The sequence below is a fragment of the Copadichromis virginalis genome, linkage group LG23, assembly GCF_057382275.1.
Source record: "Copadichromis virginalis isolate Kocher_CV1m ecotype Utaka linkage group LG23, C_Virginalis_male_GT1.1, whole genome shotgun sequence".
Classification (NCBI taxonomy): Eukaryota; Metazoa; Chordata; class Actinopteri; order Cichliformes; family Cichlidae; genus Copadichromis; species Copadichromis virginalis.
Window position 1 is genome coordinate 867,649 of NC_140639.1, and position 20,843 is coordinate 888,491.

The 20,843-nt window shown below is 47.4% G+C and overlaps 1 protein-coding gene across 4 annotated transcripts in view; it reads left to right on the plus strand.

The window, feature by feature from the left end:
• The window catches only part of p3h2 (prolyl 3-hydroxylase 2), a 48,958-nt gene that overhangs the window by 19,256 nt on the left and 8,859 nt on the right, over positions 1–20,843 (plus strand). For all 4 annotated transcript variants that reach the window (XM_085449411.1, XM_085449412.1, XM_085449413.1 and 1 more), the window contains exons 2-3: positions 18,384–18,536; positions 19,003–19,192. In XM_085449411.1, the coding sequence (XP_085305537.1) occupies positions 18,384–18,536; positions 19,003–19,192 (343 nt within the window). The remainder of the gene's footprint in view (positions 1–18,383; positions 18,537–19,002; positions 19,193–20,843) is intronic.

The window sequence follows — 20,843 nt, forward strand, 5'->3', positions numbered from 1 at the left end:
TGCCGTTGGCGGTGTGGTTTTCAGCAGCATGCAGACGTGTCATACATACAGTGCAGTCTGGGTCATTCATGTTTCCATGGCTTTACAGTACAGCCTGGCTGTGGTTGATGGCACAGGCGGTGAGGTTTCGGTGCACCGACAGCGAGTGGGAGGCTTCCACCCGGGCTGCACGTGTGGCGTGAAGGGCAAGCTCTGTAATGGCCTCAGACGCTGCACTGCTGCCAGGTCAGAGTGAGCTCATCTGAATCCGTGGTTCCAAATGTTTGGATGGGATTGTTCCCAGTTCCCACCAAACACATGAAGGAAATTATACAAACTTTTTTTACGCTTTTGTTCAGTATGTGTCAGCAGGTATGACAACAAAACAAATGAAGCTGTTTATAGCTGGCTATAAAAGCCATGACATCATGAGGAGTACTCCCCATTGGATGTAGGAATGAATGAACTGGATCGTCCAGCAGCCAGTAGACAGTTTTCCTCACACGATAACAACTTCAGGGTCTCGTTAAGGAACTGTGGCTTAGATCTATAAATATTTCACTGAGTGAACACCATAACAACAAATTTACTGAAGTATACGTGATATTGATGACATCAGCCTGCATTCTTGCTCATTAACACACCAGACACACCTCCTGACTGGCTCTGGTGTCTCCTGTAAAGGTGATCTGGTAGTAGATCAGTTCAACTCCTCTGTTATTTGGGTATCACCAGTTCAAGCACACATTTGGCCTCAATGCAGTTTATACTGTATAAAGTTTATAAGGTATAAACCTTACAGTTTATGCTGTAAGGTGATGACCCTACAATATTAGAGGGAAAACCTCAACAATCTAATGATCACGATGAACAAGGACTGGGTGACAGTGGGAAGGAAAAGCTTCATTTTAACAGGAGAACCAGGATAAGTGCGGGGCAGCCACCTGCCTGTTGGAGGATGAGGATGGTGTATAAACAAAGAGCCTGTAGGAGAATAACAGGGAAAGTTCTGGATCAGCTGATCCAGACGGTGAGCTTTATCTAAAAAAGCAGAGAGTGTCTGTGTCCTGAATCCAAACTGGGAGCTGGTTTTACAGGACACGGGCCTGGAAGCCTCTGCCTCCCATTCTACTTTTGCAAAGTGCTCTACTGGGATATTGGGAATATGATGGGATGAATTTCTTAAGGTAGGCTGATGGAGCCTGGTTATTCAAGGCCTTTGTATGTGAGGATTTTTAAGTGAAGCTAAATTTGTCCTGTGTTTAAGTGTTAAGTAGACCTTCACTGACTTTTGTCATGTCAGAGCAGGGCAGGGGGATGTTTCTTGTCTTAGGTGTGCTTTATCAGTCCCACCTCTTACAGCTGTCATGGCTTGCTTTCAAACATCTGTGGTTATCCTGCAGGCCTAGGAAACACGTCGGGGCGGTTATTACCTACGGCACCAAAGGGTTTTTCCAGCACTCGGAGCATGTGGGTGGATTCCTCAGTGAAAGTTGAGACACATACTCGTCAGCCCCGCTTTGTAATTTAGGCATTGTGCTTTGGGACAAACACACATGTTGTAAGTGTGTTACTATGTTTTCAGCTGCTAACACAAGCATTCCTGTGCAGCGCCTCCTCGGGCTACATCACCCAGTGTGCGTTTCCACTGACGGTGAAGAATGTGAGCCTTTTATGATGGATTACTTTTTTCCTTCTTCTTGCCTGTTTCCATCTATTAGTCTTCCTCACAATACTGCACATGATGAAGATCACAGCGTTGACACTGAAGCCAATGAAACCCAAACAAACGTCTCTGGAATATCGTGTCTGTGGATCGCAGCTAATGAAGTTAATGGAAAGAGCAGTCGTGGCCGGAGGCTGTGTCACATCTCTGTCCTGGGTGGATGCAGACAAGAAAATGGGAGAAAAAAAGGCAACATTGGAGCTGATTTCTTTCTCAGGAGCTCAACAAGAGCCAGCTGTGAATGGAGAGGAAATGAGATCAGCCTCTTCTTAGGAAGTCATATTTCTGGATCTGCCCCCACATACATCAGCAGTAATGATGATGCATTTCTTTCCCGTGTTTGTGTAGAAGGTAGCGTAGGAAAAGCACCTCATGTTGGCGACACTCAAACTTTTCCACACAGCTAGCTTTGAGAGGTCTGGTGGTATGTTTCCTCTCCAGACTGTGGGGGATTTCCTCTCGCCCCCCCGGGGACATCCTGTTATCTGAGCTGTGACTCATTGGAAAGGCCTCATTTCAGTGACTGGACTTTTTCTTCCCCCTAGATTAGTGTAGTTGATTGATTCGAGGGCAGTTTTTCTTATCTTAAACTTACGCGGCCTCGCTCTAGGTGTGAATGCCGGTTCATGCAAGGGTAAGACAAGGCAACCGATCCATCATTGCCTCGTATCGCTCGAGCAGCTGTGTGTGGGATGACTTTGGTCTGGCCAAGAGTAAACACATTCTTGTGCAGAAGGGAAATTCAAATAACAGCTCCAAAATTTACTTTTTGGTTGTGGAAAATACGATTTTAAGGAATTTGGACGAAGTCGCTGTTCACCTACTTGGACAACAAAAATAGTTTTCAGTCTCGTTTTGAGGTTATTGACTGATTGGTGTGAACGTCAGCGCAGCTCTGACACTGTCGTCACATCTTTAAGTCCTGCAATACGTCCAGCATTGTGGCTTTAAAATTCCTGAATGGACTGAGATGGGACGAGGATTTGTCCTTCAGATGCTACTTCTTTGTGTCCTTTAGTTTATATTTCAGTCGTCCAAATGGGATTGACGGTTTAATGGGGCCTCGGCAGATCCCGCTCCGCTATAAAAGTCTGACCTCAGAAGTCTTTTTGCCCTCGGCTCCTATAATTAAGCACCATGAAAACAGATTGATGCTTAATGTGTCACATAAGTTTTCTCTTTGTGCTGTTAGAGAAAGTAGAGCAATGTAGGCCAGCGGTGCCCAGCTGTGTCTCTTTTTGTTGCTCCCCCCCTCCCCGTGGACTCTTATTTATGTTACTCTTGTAAAGTCAGACCCCAAATATGCTTTTTTAGTGCTGACACTAACAACAAAAAGATCCTGACGAGTTTTTAAGACTCACTGTTTTTATTTTCTAAGCCATCATCCAAAGGCTGAGACCGATAATATGTTTGAGCCAGACACAAACATGTGGATGCTTCAGCTGTCTGCACACAACATCCACATGTTTGCCTCTTTCTTGTCTGAAAAACCAAATCTCAGGTTCATGATTAATCTGGAGTTCCTGGAAGTCTTGGCTCAGACTCTGAGTCTTGTCCAAGTTTAGCCTCAGACATTTTCCACTCTTCATTTCCTCCTTTGCAAGAACTTGGAGCAGCGATCGCATGTAGTGTGTCTGCGTCTGAAGAATGATCTTCAGGATCAATATACAAAACAGTCTTATGTCATGTTATGTCTTATGTCGCACATGTGCGTGCGCCCCAGGGTGGCTGTGGCTACAATGTAGCTGCCATCACCAGTGTGTGAATGTGTGTATGAATGGGTGGATGACTGGATGTGTAAAGCGCGTTGGGACTAGTAAAGCGCTATACAAATACAGGCCATTTACCATTTACCATGTTTGACCTTTGACCTTTTATCTGTAGGTACTGCATTCTCAGAGGTCTTCACAGCTACAAATCTTTGGCTACGATCTGAAACAGACCAATGAAACGTAAGACGTCTCAGCTCCAGCCAGGCCCCAGAAAGCTGGACAGTACATCTTAGTTTTCTCTGAGATGTTAACTTTGACAGTGCTTTTATCAATTATGTAATTTCAGCCTAAAAACTTTCCCCAAACCAAACTCCTCCAACAGGAGGATATTCAGTTTAGTTATTTTGGTGTTCAGCAGCAAAGCCCTCCTGCACTTTGGCTCCTCCAATCCTGCGTGCTGCACACGACCAGTTTATTTAATGTTGTTTTGAAAGTTTCGCTGGCACAAACACCCGCTGGACAATCTGTTTATTGTCCCAAAAGTCTGTCAGCTTTGGTCGCCAAATGTTTTGTCGGGAATTTCCCTTCGTCCTGGATTTCTCTGGCTCGTTTGTGAATGGTATTATGAGTTACGAGTATTTCTGGGCCTTTTGAAAAGTTTTCAGATGTTGAACACATTACTTGATAATTCTGTGAACTGGAGCGACGTGTATGTGAAACAAAGGGAGTCGTGAAGGGTTCTGCTGCCCGCTCTGCCATTGATGACCTAGATTTTTCAGAGAACAGAAGCAGACCTCTTGTAATGAACAGATGTGTAATTCAAGTCCTCCCGTGTGTTTATCTTTGCCAAACCACTTCCTCACAGTTTATTAATAGGGCAGAGTCCCAGACCTGGAGCTGAGACGTCACCTCTGCATTTGCAGCTCACGCCCGACAAACATCTCAAAATATTCTCCGGGGTTTTATTGTAGCTGAGGACCAGAAGCTGCTCTTTGAAATGTTTATGACAGCTGGCAGAGTCGTCGCCCTGAAAATAAGTTTGAAGTCGAGCAGTGTCAGAGCTGCCAGACTAACAGAGTACACACACGAGGCCACCTGTGCCCCTCCCACCCAAGGGTCAGCGCTTATGGTAATTTAACCTCCTCGCTCTGTTACTGAGCAGCCTGTAAGCTCTCAGTCCCTGTCGGGAAGCTGGAGCACTCACGGGTGTAGTGCAGATGCACAGGATCATCCACGAGCAGAGGATGCTCAAATAAACCTCTGCTGAGGTGTAGACATGCAAGGCTGCACACAAACACATGCGGGACATGCTCTGTGGCACTAAATCAACACTTTTATCTCACTCTGCCTACACACATCTCCTGACCCGATACTCTAGATTAACCTCTGCAGATGTTTCGGTTGCATTGCCTGATACTGCAGCACTGCAGCAGGACCAGCGCAGACTCGGGGGTGCTGATGGAAATCTCGATGTGCTTCATGACGGCTGATACTGAGGCTTCAGCTGCCGTCAGTCACTATCACGAGCGACACTTAGAGACACATACAGAAACATTTACCAAAAGGACGGGCCTGTGGTCGATCCTGGATGTATTTAAAGAGCAAAGCAGCAACAGTTCAAAGGCTGCAGCTCTGGGTTCATAATGTTGCTGCAGAGGCTCTGTGGCTGTGGGCTTTATGGGGCCCAGAGGCCACAAACACCAGAGTTTTAGCCACTTTGTCCTTGTTTGATTTGTGTTGTCATCGGAGGGCGGGGCATTCCTGGTGGTTTCCTGGTAACGTCCACGAGCTCCACCCTTCAAACGCGGTTGTCGTGGTGTCATTTATCTTTGCTGTGGTGACAGTCATGAAATATGAACACGAGTCGGATGGATTTGAATGTTTGTGCTTAATAACTCTGTTGGCCTTTTTCTCTTTTGGTTGCTTTTTTCCTTTTCAGTGTTTCGTGCAGTCCTGCAGGTGTTTAATCAGGAAGCAGAGTTTGAGGCGCTGTGAGGCTTTCAGTGTTTGTGGCCACGTAGGATTTGTTACAACCAGTGGCAAACAGTTGAGGACCATCGGCAGACTGCTCCGTGGGGGGTCTCTGACCCACTCGCTGTCCACCGTCACCTACCTCGCTGTGGAGACGTATTATTCTGAGGGTTACAGGGGCTCAGCTTTTTTTCAGTACTCATGGAGACACAGACACACTTCATATTTCTTTAATTTTGCTGTGGAATAAATACCAAACGTGCTCTCACTCAAACTTGGGGGGCAGGTTAATGGAAACGCAGAGCGGAGGCATGCGAGCGCTGCCCTTCTAACAACGAACAGAGGACCTGAAGTCGAAACAGGTTTCTGTAATGAGGCAGGGAAATCCTGTAATCATATTTAAGGCCTGAAGGAGGAAATGCACGCCGCAGGTCTGGATTCATGATTGTAAGATAGGAGCAGTAAAGTTTTCTAGATCATTTCATCTCTGTAACTGTGACATAAATATTCAGCCGCCTCACGGTTAACTTGTCTTTCTTTGTCCTTCACGCTTCCCAAAAACCACAAACAAGATTCCACTGTGCAGTTTAGGAGCACTGACCTTTTAAAAACATCCTTTCTCCACGGCAGCACTGTCACATCTCACCCTTTGTAACACTTTTTGAGCCTGTCAACACTTTTGATGACGTTTTACATCAAGATTTGCTTTAGAAATGCAAAAGGAAATAAATAGTCCTTATCTAGGTTTCAACAGTGGAGATCAAAGTTAGCCGACTACCTGTTGATTTGATGACAGAGAGCATCACAAATACTACAGTAAAAGATGCTACGATTGGTCCACAGTAAGATGAGGAATTAGGTGCACAGACTAGAGTCGAGTACTTGACAGTTTGTGCTGCGGTAACTTTACAGCCGGGCCTCAGCTGTAAATTGCATTTGGCCGAGCAGAGAACCTGTAAAGATGTTCTGCTTCCAGCTGATTTTAAACTGAAACTCTGAACATGAGCAGCTTCAGGTTATGTATTCAGCATAAGGTGATTCAGCCAAGCAAAGGCTCACTAACCCATTAGTCTTGCCTCATAAAACAACTGGTGGTGAATGAAGACATGTTGTCCTATTGTTTCTGTTACCCATCATCTGTTCCTCCTGACTGTTGGACACGGACTTTGAGTCAATAAAATCCAGAGATTTCATATTAAATTGACTCTTAAGCTAAAGATAATTCAATAAATATGGATTTTTAGGTTATGTTGTATTTATGTTGTAATTATAAATGTCACTAACCAGTGAAGCTGGTTTGGATCTGAATCGACACCTGATATTCTCTTTATTGGACAGTTTCCCCCCACTATGCTCCATGCTTCCTCCATGACTACCTGAGAATGCAAAGCATGCAAAGCATGCAACGTGTCACCTCTGGGTCATCAGCCCGACACCTCCGCGACCCCTGACCTCAGACCTGTCCAGCTCCTCGCAGCCAGGCCCATCAAATAACAGGGCCGGTAGGGGGCGAATGCCTCTGCAGAGGATGTGACCACAAACAGGAAGAGGGAGACAGGCACAGACCTGCTTGGTGAGACTTTTTTCCTTCTTTTTACGGTGACTGCAGCACAAACCTCTGAATTCCACTGCTGTGGAAAGATGCACGGACACAAACAAAGCCTCAGGTCTGACAGGTTCCCATTAAAATGTCTCATAACCATTATCATGTGATTTTACGTGTGTGTGTGTGTGTGTGTGTGTGTGTGTGTGTGTGTGTGTGTGTGTGTGTGTGTGTGTGTGTGTGTGTGCATGCACTGGCAGGCTTGAGCTGGATTCCAGTCCCCATGCTGGGTGTCAGGAATGTTACATTTGTGTAATGTGACAGCATCAGCAGTCGTGCTGTGTGTGAGTGCAGAGCAGCATTGCTCTGTATCTGCCTCATAACTGCTTCCACTAAAAAATGTTCATTTCCAGAAATCACAGTAAAATATTTTGGTTTCACCGTGGACGGACTGGATTCCTTCTCTTCATTTTCTTTTCTAGGCAAGGATAAATTTAGAAAACACGTGTGAAGGTATCCGACCAATGAAATCACAGCCCTTTGAACTGACTTGTTAATGCAGCGCAGAGGTCTGCTCAGCTGTACCCTCAGTTTGACATCACATGTTTTCACCCTTTTCATGGGAGCGGGAGTTCCTCTCCACATGTCCCAACACATCCTGAACGTGCGTTTGTGTCCACACTCCGCTGCAGTCCCCAGCAAATGTGTGCAAAGAGCCACGCTCAGCCCACAAAGGCTGGGGGGGGGCATTCAAACAGCCCCCAAGAGGGAAGTGGCGACATGCGGAGAAAACGTCTCGTCCCAGTGCTTCCACTGAGGATTCATGTGCTTTTCTTTGCATCATCCCATTATGTGCAGAATGTATTTGGGCTGTTAAAAACGTGCTCATGAATCAGAGTTATTGTCGCTGTCGTGTGCAAGCAGGCTGTGCTGAAATCTCGCAGCGGGAGGACATAAAAGCGCGTCTGGTTTGGTTTCAGCTACATCGAGAATTTCTTCTACGTCTAATAATTGTTCCAGTCTGAGTGGATGATGCAGCTAATTTATCCTGAGCTTTTCATTCCTGAACAGCTGCTAATCGAAATTCACTCCTATGTTCATATTAGCTGACACAGATGTGGCTTGATTTATTTATTTGTTCACTTCTGTAGTTCCCCAGAGTGTCTCCGTAGTGTGGCAGTTTGCACACTTGGCTAACACGCCAAAGATTCCTGGTTGGATTCCCCGGAGACGACACACGTCTTCCTGCTGTGACGAGCCCTTTGTAAATAAGGGAGCAGCAAATAGTTTGTAGCTCACAAAACAGAGTCCGCTGCCTTTGTGGCAGATTTATAACAGAGTTATAATAAAAAGCACTTTTAAACTAACCTGGAAAAACATCCTTAATGTGATTGGTTTAAAGGAGAACAAGCGAACGCCACATCAGAAGAAACGCCAAGTGTTTCTCTCTGCGTCCAAAAGTTTGTAGTAAATATTTTATGAACTCGGCGTTTTGCCTCTTACTGCGAGCTGAACTCCCGTCTGCGTTTTCTCCCCATTCCCACCTCCTCGCTGCATCGCTCTCCAGTGATGGTGGTTTCTGCAGGAGATGCGAAACTCAGCGGGACGGTCGTGAAAGGGAAGAATTAGACACAGAGCGGTCATAGCTGGTTTGAGACGTTTTTCTTTTTGGTTTCTTGGAGCACGTCAGCTTAGAGAGACGAGGCTCCGTCTTTGACTCACGCAGGTTTTATTGTTTCTGCTTCTTTGGACATTTCTTCACCTTTCCCATGCAGTAAAAGGGTTTTTCTTTCCCCCCTGACTGAGGCTCAGAGGGTTGTGGTGTGATTTATGGGCTGTAGTCTTTTTATGACACTTTGAACAGAACCACTCCATCACTCTTTGTTTTTCTAATCCCGAGGGAAAAGGTGGGTCCATTACTCCAATCAGAGTGAAGCTGAACCAAGTCTGAACCGGCTCCTGACTCTCGGCAGCTGAGTGCATTTTTGGATGTTCCTTCTGCCGTGGTAGCTGATGCGCTCAGTTTTACAGAGACGTGGGGAAATGAGCTTAATTGCACATTCAATGGAGATTTCTATCAAACTAAAAGGACACAAGTTTGAAGGCTTCAAGTGTTTCCAAATTCCTGAATCTTCTGTTGAAATCTTCTGGTCCAGCTGTGGCTCTTGGATGCATTTCAGCCTCTCAGCAAAGGCCCCACAGAAGAAGTAGGTGGGTGTCACTGAAAGGCAGCTGGTAATCAGCAGGTTTCCATGAACTAACATATTTTCTGTTCCTCTGGGGAGTGCGGGCTGAGGGGGCAGCTGGATGCTGTCTGCAGAGGCAGTCTCTCCCACACTGACAGTTTCGCTCATTTGTTGCGCTTCTCTCGTGTAAACTCAACATTTGTCTTTATTTTAGCTTTGACACACAAACGCCACATCTGGAAATGACCTTTGACCCCTGAGCCTGATTGGCATGCAGTGTGTTTAAATGTGCCGTTTCTCAAAACATCCTCCAAAATGGAGGATTCCTCGCTCTGTGGTTATTCAGAGAGAGATAAGATGAGAGCAAACAGCTTTCAGAGGTTATTGTGACATCTCGTCTCTTTCTCACCAACTCCAAGGACGAGTTTGATCCTCGGCTGCGTCAGCCTGTTTCATTTGCAGCGCTGCATGCTGGGATTAGTCAGCTCATGTTACCCATAACCTCTGTGTGTAGGTTTCCACCTGTGTGAATGTAAAGCTTTTTTTAAACTCTTACATACCGAACGTTTCCCCTTTAATCTTGTGGGAGAGTCAAAGCTGAAGTAAGTTCCTTGAATCCCGTGCAACATGGTAGAAGCTGCTGAGAAAGCTGGGCCGGTGGCACTTCGTTCACGGGCTCCTGTTTCTGTCAGGGTCTAAAAAAAGATCTACACAAAGCAACAGACAAGACTGTTTTCACACTTCTTGGACTGGTCAACACTTTTCCAGTTTGGGAAAGAGGCACCTATTTTTATGTGGATGAAAACCGATGGAGTGTGAGATTGCGGGATAATAACCAAATAAAGACGTTGGCTAAGCTGGCCTGTTTCTCCCTGGAAGAAGAGAGCGTGTTATTGTGTTTCAGGCAGGAGGGAATGTGAGGAAGGTGTTGGGAGGAGGGGGAAGGAGAAAGACATCATGGGTGATTTTCCACCCCATCTGCACTGCTTCAAACATTTGCACCTAATGTTTTCTTCAACGTTTCCACACAAAGTCGGTCCTGTGTTCCCTGACGCTGCCCGGGAAGCACGATCTGACGTGGGAAAGAGTGTGATGGTTGTCCAAGGATACAGTAGCTCATGTGGTGGCGTCAGCATAGCTTACAGGGAAAGGCAGGTTGTCTTGGCGTTCCTGCAAGTCTTTCCTTGGATGTCGCTGAAGTTGGAGGGAGTGATGCTCCCCCTGCAGCCCGGTGTCGTCAGTCGCAGCCCAGACATGCCTGCAGATTCCAGCCGCCTCAGGTCAGGTTGTCTGATCCACTTGAGCTCATACATGGACTCGTTATGTTTGGATAGCTAATGAGATTCTGGATCATGAGCGCCTGTTGTACATTATGAGTTCAGACCACTGTGGTCGCTTACGCTTACGCTCACCCTCCCCTCGCTCTCTAAGGACAGCCAGCAGTTTCACAACACGTGTCTGAAGCTCGCTGCTGAACAGTGGCGTTATTATCTACTGCTGTTTTGTCTTCAGTGTACAGTCTGAGGCACTTTCAGGAAGAAACACGGGACTCCTATCTTGATGGGTGGAATGAAAGAGGCTTTTTAGCAGCGGTGAGGGTTTATTTAGGAATTCCTTTGGCGTGACCTTATTAGATCAGCACATGCTGGGCCGAGGACGGGGAGGGTCAAGGACGGGCAGAAAGAGGCCACTGTGCAGATCTGTCAGCAGGAATGGACAAATGAGAGAGGAGGAGGATGGAGCAGATCAAAGCGGACCACTTTAACCATGACATCACTCAGAGGAAAAGTTCCACTGGCCCACTTTTCTTTTTTGTCTTCTCCCACAGCGTGTGCTTCATGCGCTAGCCGTGTTTCATGTGCACCTTGAGCGTCTGGCTGCTTTCCTCGCTAGCATGGAAAAACTGAGCTGGAGTCCAAATAATGTGTTGGGCTTTTTGATTATATCAGTAGAGCAAAAAAAGTCAAGCCTTGGTGTAGCTGAGATGAAGGTGCGGCTCGGTCACTCCTCCTCACACAGTAAAGACATTATGTGGCCGTGTGTCCAGCTAGCTCCTACTGAAGCAATGTTTTGTCCATCAAAGCTCCAGAGATTCAAAGACTTAAGTGTGCGAGATGGAAAGGCTAATGTGTAGGTGTAACAACATTTTCCTTGCCAATTAGAGTCGCGTGAATCAAAAGCAAGCTTTGTAATATGTTTCTGTTAAAGTTTGTGTTTTTTAAAAATGGGCTTCATTCCTGTTAATGTTGGCACGTGGTCTCAAAACGGGCACTGAAAGCGTCAAACACGAGGTCTTTTCCAGACTTCCTTCCACGCTTGAATTATCAATCAAAGCGCTCGCTGGTGACCTCTGAAGCAAAGCAGAAGGAAGCATGCGCTCGCCTCATCGGAGGCGATCATCCATCTGGACACATTTTCCCACGGTGGGTTTCTCTTGCAGGCACCGGTGTCAAGTTTTCACTCAGTATAGCTGCAGCAGCTTTCACTGGCAGTAAAAAGCCTTAAGAGTCAGCAGGTGTGTGCAGGTTTCTTCACCAGGTGAGACCAATCCCAGTCCTGTCCTCGTTTATTATTGATCTGCTAGAGCCAGCCATTGCTGAGCCATTACAACCCTGGTAAGGAGACGTATTTTGAACCATGACTGACTCGTCTCCTGCCAACTATGACGGCGTTTCATATCTGCATCTGGCAGATAAACCGAGGTACTGACATTTTCATATCCTAAAGATCTGTATAGCTCTGTGTAAATAATCATTTTGTACAATACGATAATTTTTAATCCTACAACTGTTTACAACTTGCATAGTTCCCATTTCTGTATAGCTGTATATCTCAGATTCTGTAAAGTTATTTATTTCATATTCTGTATAGTTTTTCATATTTATATCCTGTTCATATCCTGTACATAGCTTGTACTCACTACAGCCTGTACATACTTATAGTTATAGAATATTCACAACATACTTCATACCGTGTACATTATAACATACCATAATAGACCCATTTCTGTAATATACTCACATATCTATATTATTGCTAATATATATTGTAATATATCTATATCACTAAAGCACTTCTGGATGGATGCAAACTGCATTTCGTTGCCCTGTACCTGTGCATGTGCAATGACAATAAAGTTGAATTCTATTCTATTCTAATTCTATCAGGACAGATGCACACAAACTGCAGTTTCACTGAGTGGCTGAAGCATACAGCAGCGACGGCTTTCAGCCTATGGCGTTATTTTTGTGCCACTATTCTGAGCGCACGTGAACAAACTTTGCAGGTGCAAGTGTTGCATTTTGAGGAGAAATTTATTTCGAGCAAAGAAAAGCTGAATTTGAGTGAACAAAATTCATTGCTGCGTACAAAAAATGTATTTCAGTATTTGCTATTATCCACACACACACAACAGCAGCCCCTCTCGCTCAGTTTTTGCATTTGCGCTCGCTCACAATGTGTTGCTCACGCTCTCAACATTTCTGCCCGTTCGCGCTCAACTCTTTCTCTACACCGTTATATTTGTGCCACAAAACCAAACTTTTTTTACGTGCGCTCAGAATAGTGGCAGAAAAATAACGCCGTGTTCAGCCTGCATACCCTCAAGTTTCAAAGCTGTAACATTTTGGGAGGAGTTTGTTTGAAACCTTTGCAAGAAGAAGTGGAATAGGAGAGGAGTTGTGCACTATAATCTTGAAATTGTTACTATCCTGCAGCTTTTCCTGCCCCTACTTTTGACGTAAACACTAAAATCTGTGTAACACTCTCAAAGCTCAAACTTCTTGGTATCTAGAAGCTTATAAAGACTGCTCATCTCTCAGCTGTTCAGAACTGTGTGCAGAGGAACTTGTAGCGCTGCCATGTGTGCACTGTGTCACATCATCACTGCGTCTTCAGCGCCAGCCCACACCTATCTGCATACTTTTGACTGGAAGGTGGAGCCCCAGAGGAGAAAAGCATGCAAATGCACATTTAACTTGGCACTAACACGTTCCCACATCAAGAGCACGTCTCTGAGTGGCAGGGCGGTCCAGCAGCTCGTACACAGGTCGCTCTTTTCAAGGCTGGACACACTGACTGGTGCTTATTCATCTCTACAGGTGCGGCTTTGAAATTCACGAGGGAGGAGAAAGTCAGCACAGTTTACATCTTGTACATCATAAGATTTGCTTTCTGTGGCAGAAACTGAGTTTTAAATGCACAGGAAAAATATTCCTGCTGTGTTGTTTTGGAGAGAGTGAAAGCTGAACTCTGTTCACTGTGACTGACAGTGCAGTTTTCTAACAATCAAATGAATACGTGTAATATGGCTAACTCATTTAAAATCCGTCAGTTTTCACAGTTGCAATCGTTTGTTTGACAGGAAAAGAAACTACCATCAGAAAGTCTGCCTGTAATGTCTCTGGTTTAAGATAAGATAACCTTTATTAGTCCCACGTGTGGGAAATGTGTTGTTTCATGCACGAGTGAGGACGACACTGCAATTCAATTCAGCTTTATTTATACAGCCCCAAATCACAACAGTCACCTCAATGTGCTTTATACTGTAAGGTCGACCCTACAATAATACATACAGGGAAAATCCCAACAATCATATGACCCCCTGTGAGCAAGCACTGTGGCGACAGTGGGAAGGAAAAACTGCCTTTTAACAGGAAGAAACCTCCGTCAGAACCAGGCTCCGGGAGGGGCGGGGCCATCTGCTGCAGTCAGGTGCTTGATTTGCACGGTCAGCAAAAAATGAATTGTTTCAGCATTTAGTCTGAGTGTAGTCAGAAGTGATACCAACGATGCAATATTTGCACCACATGCAGAAATATTGCTGCTAATAAAACATCAGTTGGCTTTACCTACACATGACTGTCTTTATGCCGAACGTTCGGCCGAATAGCGTGATGGAAATCCCACAGCCGTGATTGACTCGGGCTCCGTCATGCTGAGGGAGTGTTTGATATATGAACATGTTTTCAATGCAGAAGCTTCCAGCTTGGACTCACTTGGGGGTTTCGCAGTTTGAGTCAGTACACCGACTCTCAGAAATACTTTGTTTTATCTCTCCATAAAATGGTAGCGAGCATCTCAGACTGATGACCTCCGGCACTATTAAACTTTGCTATTTGCTAATGAACAGTATATTTAGTCCTGAGTGTGCAGGGGTCCTCGCACTGTGTGCTGTGTCTGATTGGCTGGAATGATTCCTGCCTTGGTAAAGCAGGCCCTGAGCCATGTCGTCCCTGTGAATGTATGTTAGCAGCTGGGGAGAGAATAGGTGGCTGTACTGTGTACCAAGCTGCTGTGACCTGCTGGTACTGTGCACAAAGCAGATGATCAGAGCTGACAACAGTGTCTTAAAGGAGAATGTTGTATCTCGAACGCAGCAGCGTGTGCTGTGCCATCAGCTCCTCCCTCTGGTCCACTTCAGACCGTGCACTCCAGCGAAGGTTGCATTACTCGTCATCGTGCATGTATGTGCACGTCGTGGTTGTGTAAATTTGATGTTTCCGTTTCTTCCTGTGTGGTTTTCAAAAGCTTTCAAACCTTTTATGTTACGCTGAGTTAAAATGTGGAGTTCCCAGTGTTTGCAGCAGGAGTGGGCTGGTAGCCAAACTCGTGCCACAAAGATCATCCATGCTTTTTTAAAATAAGAAGCTGATCTTGATCTTCATGATGTACACTTCTTGGAAGATTTTATCCCCCACAGAAAACACAAAGACGTCTCTGTTTGTCTATCTTCAGCATGTGAGTTTGTGCATTAAGGTCCCTGCAGGAAAGGATATCCGTGCATACATGTGGACTTTCCCGAACTTTATCTAATAAAGAACAAAGGAGCACAAAGCGAGACCTTTACTGTAACAAATGCCTTTTTACTGGCAAACATGAATCGGTGCCTGGTGGCCAAATGAGGGGTTGGCGTGTGTGGAGTTCTGTTTTTGTCAGTCCGACATACTCGACTGGAGAGAGGTTAGCTTGTGAAATGCTGGGGTCTGCTTTAAATTTGCACCTGTTGGCGACATGATGGATTGAGACAATTAGCGTCAGATGGCTCTGCTGAGCAGCCTTCCAGGGGATACGCAGCCGACATCGTCTCCAACCTTGTCAACTTTCACCTTTCTGTGTTTTGTTCTCTTGTAATCGTTCTGCTCTCTACTCGGCTGCTTCTGCCTACAGTTCGGTCACTGTCGAGCACTTCATTTGAATTTCGAAGCTCTTTATCGCTCAGTTTTGGCTTTGTTGGTAGCGTGTTTGTGGCGGGGCGTGGCCTGCGGTGCCGTGCAGAGGAGGCGGACGCACCTGCACGGCATCCGCAATCACGCCCCGCCGAATTAAATATTGTACTGGGTCCTGTGGTTGGGTGGTTGTGATAGTGTTGAGCGGGCAGCGGGAGAGCTGCAGCTCTGTGAGTATTGTGGACAGCAACCGTCAAAGCTTTAATAAAAAGCATCAAAATGCCACTGGGTCTGCCGTGTATGTTTACAGTGGTGCCGAAACCCAGGACGGGAGGCACGGCAGATCCAGGAGTGGGCCAGCAGAGGGAGGAGCTGGCGAGAATGGTGGCCGAGCTGGCGGCCACGCAGCAGGAGCAGGCGGCGGTGTGGCGCCGCAGGCGGGAAGAGCTGCAGGACCAGACTGAACGCCATCTGCAGAGAATGGAGAATCTGGCGGCGCTGATCCGGTCCTGCCCGACACCACCACCACCCCCACCGGCGCTTCCCAATGGCGCTGGAGTGGAGGAGATCCAGTCCGTGCAGGCGCCAGTGCCGGCCCCCAGGTTGCGACCAGCTAGCACGCAGCCTGCCACAGCGCCTGTCCCCACACCTCGCGTAGGAGCCGCTGGGGCTCTGCAGGGCCCGGTGCCCGTTCCTGCGCCCCGGAAGAAGGCGGCGGAGCCGGCAGCGGTGGAGGCGGCGCCCGAGGAGCCGCTCCAGCCGGGAGAGACAGCGGCGATGGCGGCGCCCGAGGAGCCGCTCCAGCCGGGAGAGACAGCGGCGATGGCGGCGCCCGAGGAGCCGCTCCAGCCGGTAGGGGCAGCGGCGATGGCGGCGCCCGAGGAGCCGCTCCAGCCGGTAGGGGCAGCGGCGATGGCGGCGCCCGAGGAGCCGCTCCAGCCGGTAGGGGCAGCGGCGATGGCGGCGCCCGAGGAGCCGCTCCAGCCGGTAGGGGCAGCGGCGATGGCGGCGCCCGAGGAGCCGCTCCAGCCGGTAGGGGCAGCGGCGATGGCGGCGCAGCGAGGGGAACGTGAGCTGCTCCCACCGGGAGGGGCGGAGAAGCCGCGGGATAAGTCGGTGGTGCCCGTGCTAAGGGAGTCCGCGCCACCGAAGCCCGAGGTTAGCAGGGTGAGCAGAGCGGCCTCACCTCCACCAGAGGCCGGTGCCTGCCGGACATCTGCCCAGCTGCCTGCGAGCCGGGGCGCACGACCGTACCGACCGCGCCGCGTCCACCTGCCACGCGGCCGACCTCCGGACCAGCTTCGCCGACGCTGCTGGGTTCGCAGGCGGCCACCTGAACTCACAACTCCCCGTCGCTTGGCCAGGGCCCGGGGGCGCCGACGGTCCGGGCTGATCCCCTCTCCCGCTCGCGGTGGGGGGAGTACGTTCGGCCGGATGGTTCCCCGGCCTCAGTCGGGCGATGGGGGTATGTGGCGGGGCGTGGCCTGCGGTGCCGTGCAGAGGAGGCGGACGCACCTGCACGGCATCCGCAATCACGCCCCGCCGAATTAAATATTGTACTGGGTCCTGTGGTTGGGTGGTTGTGATAGTGTTGAGCGGGCAGCGGGAGAGCTGCAGCTCTGTGAGTATTGTGGACAGCAACCGTCAAAGCTTTAATAAAAAGCATCAAAATGCCACTGGGTCTGCCGTGTATGTTTACAGTGTTTATAGCCATCCAACAGAACGGCAGATTAAAACCTGCAGGCACTTATCATGTTTGAGTTCAAACAGAGTGACATCCAGTGAACCAGATCCAATGCAGGCTGGTGTTTAGAGCCCTTTTGTTTGTTGACTGTATACAGAGTTGGCTGCAGAGAGAAATGTGTCCGTGTTGAGGCTTGAACGCGATGACTATCTAATCTGAAAGGCACCAGGCGCGTCCTGATAGCCGACTTTTAAAACCGTGTGGGTCGTTTTAGAGATGAAAAGGGCAAACGTTGGAATTCAAATTGCTCAAGATGCCCTTAATCTTCCCCCTGATCCGTTTGTTTGGTTTGTTGCTGTTCGGTTGAGGCCGGAGCCAGCAGCGGTGTTTTGTAAAGGTTACATCTAAAAAAAGCAGCTTAATATATGCTGAGCCCAGCGTGGCTTCAACCAGCCCCACCGTCGCAGAGGGATGGACTTGGTTTGTAACAGTAACCAAGTGCTGCCTTAGTACTGAGCGGCCCAAAGTGTTCAATCCCCCACATCATTACACCAGCAGGAGTTATTGATACAGGGATCCAGGTTTTCACATCGTTTACATCAAATCCTCAGCCCACCGAGAGCCAGCAGACCGGCAGCGAGTTTCCTCTCTTCTCCAATCTGGTACCGAGTTTCCTGTTGTTGGCTCAGCACTCGGTGGGCTCTGTGGCTGCTTCAGGATTCAGTGTGGTGTGTGTTCACAGATGCTCTTCTATATTCGTTGGTTGATTCCTTCCTATCAGCTTGATTGTTGTTTGGTCAGCAGCTTCTGAAATACTCTTATTAGCCTGTCGGGCAATAAAGTCTCTCTCTTTCCTATTTTGTGCTTGCTTTGAACTTCAGCAGGCGATGGAGAACTAGAGGTAAAAAGCATCAGTGGTCACGCCCAAATGTTCGTCTCGTTGAATGTCTAAACCTCTCGTTGTTTGGCTTTATGGGCAGCAGTTGTTCAGGTGCAGCGTTGCTGCTTCAGCTCCTGCACATGCTGAGCGTGTGCTTGACCCCCCGTGTTGCTGCTTTATGGCAGACGAGCACCTTGGATGCATTTGAGTTTGAGTGAGGAAGAAACACTGTACAAATGATTATTTTATGAGTTCAAAAATCGATGCCAAACATTTTAGGAAAGTAATCTGTTTCTTCGGGCAGATGCTTCAGAAGAACGGCTGCAGATTCTTTCCAGGTATAGCACGTCAGCTTATGGATAACAGAGAGCTGTCCATCTGTTTAATGCTGCAAACATGAAGATAAATTTATTGTCTGAATTCTACTGTAGTTTGCTCCAAAAATGCCCGTCACAAACTTTAAGTTCTTAATTCTGCTGACACGACTATTTCAATAACCCCTTTTTCTTTCTGTCTATGCTCTTTTTATTTCCAGTTGCAGCGGCCCGACAAGGCTGCAGAGGCGGCTCACACCTACTTCCAGGCCAATCCAGAGCATGTGGAGATGGGCCGGGACCTGGAGCAGTACAAAAACCTGCAGGGCGTCGAGGAAACTCACTTTGTGGACCGAGAAGCCCGGCCTCACCAGGCAAGACACAAAACCTTAATCTGTCAGACATTTCAGTTTATTTGGGTTTCATGTCCTGATGCATCTTCATAAACCACGTGTACTGAATTTACTACAAAAAGCATTTCTGCCCGAGGTTTCACTTTTCCTACTTTGCTTCTTTCCAAAAGTTGGAAACCATGGGAAGCGGCGCTTCCTGTTTGAAGGGGCTTTGTGTTAATGGTGCTTGCAGTTTAATGACTGGAAACATCTCAGTGGCAGCTGTGGTGAAGCTGCCTCTGAGTGTCTCACTGAGTGAAACTTGTGCTTCAGTTCAAAGTTTTAACTGTGGATGAGTCCCAAGTGTTTCTGCTGAAGCATGTGCTGCCCCGCCCTTCCTCAGCGGCAGAACGTGACGTTCACCAGCTGTCATCATTATGGGAATCATATTGCTCTGCGACTATATGGCTGAAATCGTTTTTGTCTTGGTTATCGCCTCCTGTCGCAGCGCTCCTTCACAGCGGCAGTGCAGTTGTACGATAAAGGCGACTACGAAGGAGCGACTGCTCTCTTTGAGGAGGCGTTGGTGGAATACTACAAGGCAGACGTGGACTGTCGGGCGCTGTGCCAAGGCCCGCAGAAGTTTGAGGGCCAAGATCACCTCCGATACCGCTACAGCCTCCATGAAGTCGTATCAGGTAAGAAATCAGGCGCTCTGTCGAGGAGGCGTCTGGGTTCCAGTCTGCCCTTTGACCTTTGCTTTGCTCTCCCGCTTTTCACTGCAGTAAGCAAACAAAAGAAAGCAGTTGAGATCCAGAACCGAGGTCACGTCTTCTCTCACGTGTCCCGCGCAAAGTCAAAAGCTATGGCACGTCTGTCTGCACCAGTCAGAGTCGAGTTTGAGCTGCATGTTTAAGAGTCCCAATAAATCCCAGTTTAGTTGAGTCTGTTCAGAATTATTAGCAGAGCTGTGCGGTTAGCTCTGGGAGGCAGTCGACATGCTTCATAACCATGTTTGGCAGAAACGGCCTGAACCCAGGCCAGCTCTCTCTCCCGTCACCTCATTCCACTGCTGCGATCGTTGTTCTTGGCGTCTTTGCTTAAAGGAGCATTAGTTACTACATGCCTGGGCTCATTAACTAAAATTGTAGTGACATCCATGCAATTATTGGATGTGTTTTGGTTTTTATTCATTCAGAATATGAAGGTTTCTGTAGCTGAGACTCGAGGTGTGACAGATAAAAGGAAACGTGTTGTGAAGCTGACTTTTAGGAGCTTTTATTCTTGTACCTGAACACACCACGAGATAAGCTTTTTTTAAACGGTTCAGTGTTTTTCCCGTCGACAGTTTTGGGGGATTTTAACCACAAAAATGAAAGTTAGTGTAATTTACACAACTTTATCTCCCTAATGGCGTCTCTCAGTTCAACTCCAAAGGTCACTGGCAGCCTGGCGTCCATCACACTGACAGCTGGCGAAAGGTTAACCGCATAGCTTCATCACAAAATATTGTTCAAACGTTTTTAATGAGCTGGATAAATAACAGGCATTTATCTCATGCTTCACATACTGCTGTCAGTTTGTGTTGTTTCTGTAGACCTTAATGATCTTGTTGAACCAGATCACAGTTATAATTTTAGTATTATTATATTACACTGTGACTGGGCAGGGTGTTATTATCATTATTATTATTGTAAGAGTTTTTGAGTTTGAGCAGTAGCTGCAGGTTAGTCGTATCCAGGATGCATAAACGCTGAGAGGCTTTGTTTTACTTACAGTTGGAGGCTCATTTTCCACAGCGCTGCCACGGCACAGGCTGCGATCGTCATAATGCGCAACATGACTCGCATATACGGGAGTTTTAAAGGATTACTTTCTCCTTCACTGACCCAGAAAGTCAAATCCCTTTGCATGATTCAGATCCGACCTTTGCTCCTGCGAGAGAGTAAGGAAAGCGCTGCTGCAGCTGCTCAGACATCGCCTCAGTATACTTGCACATAAACGATGAGCACACGTCCTCATAAAGCACGCTCATCGAGCTCTGCTGGCTCTCCTCTCAGGGATCAACATGAGGAAATCATGTGCTGAGCCTTGTTTTTTGAATTTCCATTAATGTTTCATTCTACAAAGATCTGCCAAGACTGGAAACTGCGAGAACCTTTTTCATTTATTCATCAACGTTTTTATCCAGTTATTTTCCAAATTTGGACTCGGAAAGTTCTCAGATGTTCTGTGTTTTAGATTAGACTTTACTGGGACTCGTCAGTGTTTTGATGCCCTGAGATGAGCTCGGGCTCTTTTCCATTAGACCAGCTGAAAGTCGGCCTTTAATGTGCGTAAATCCCAGAT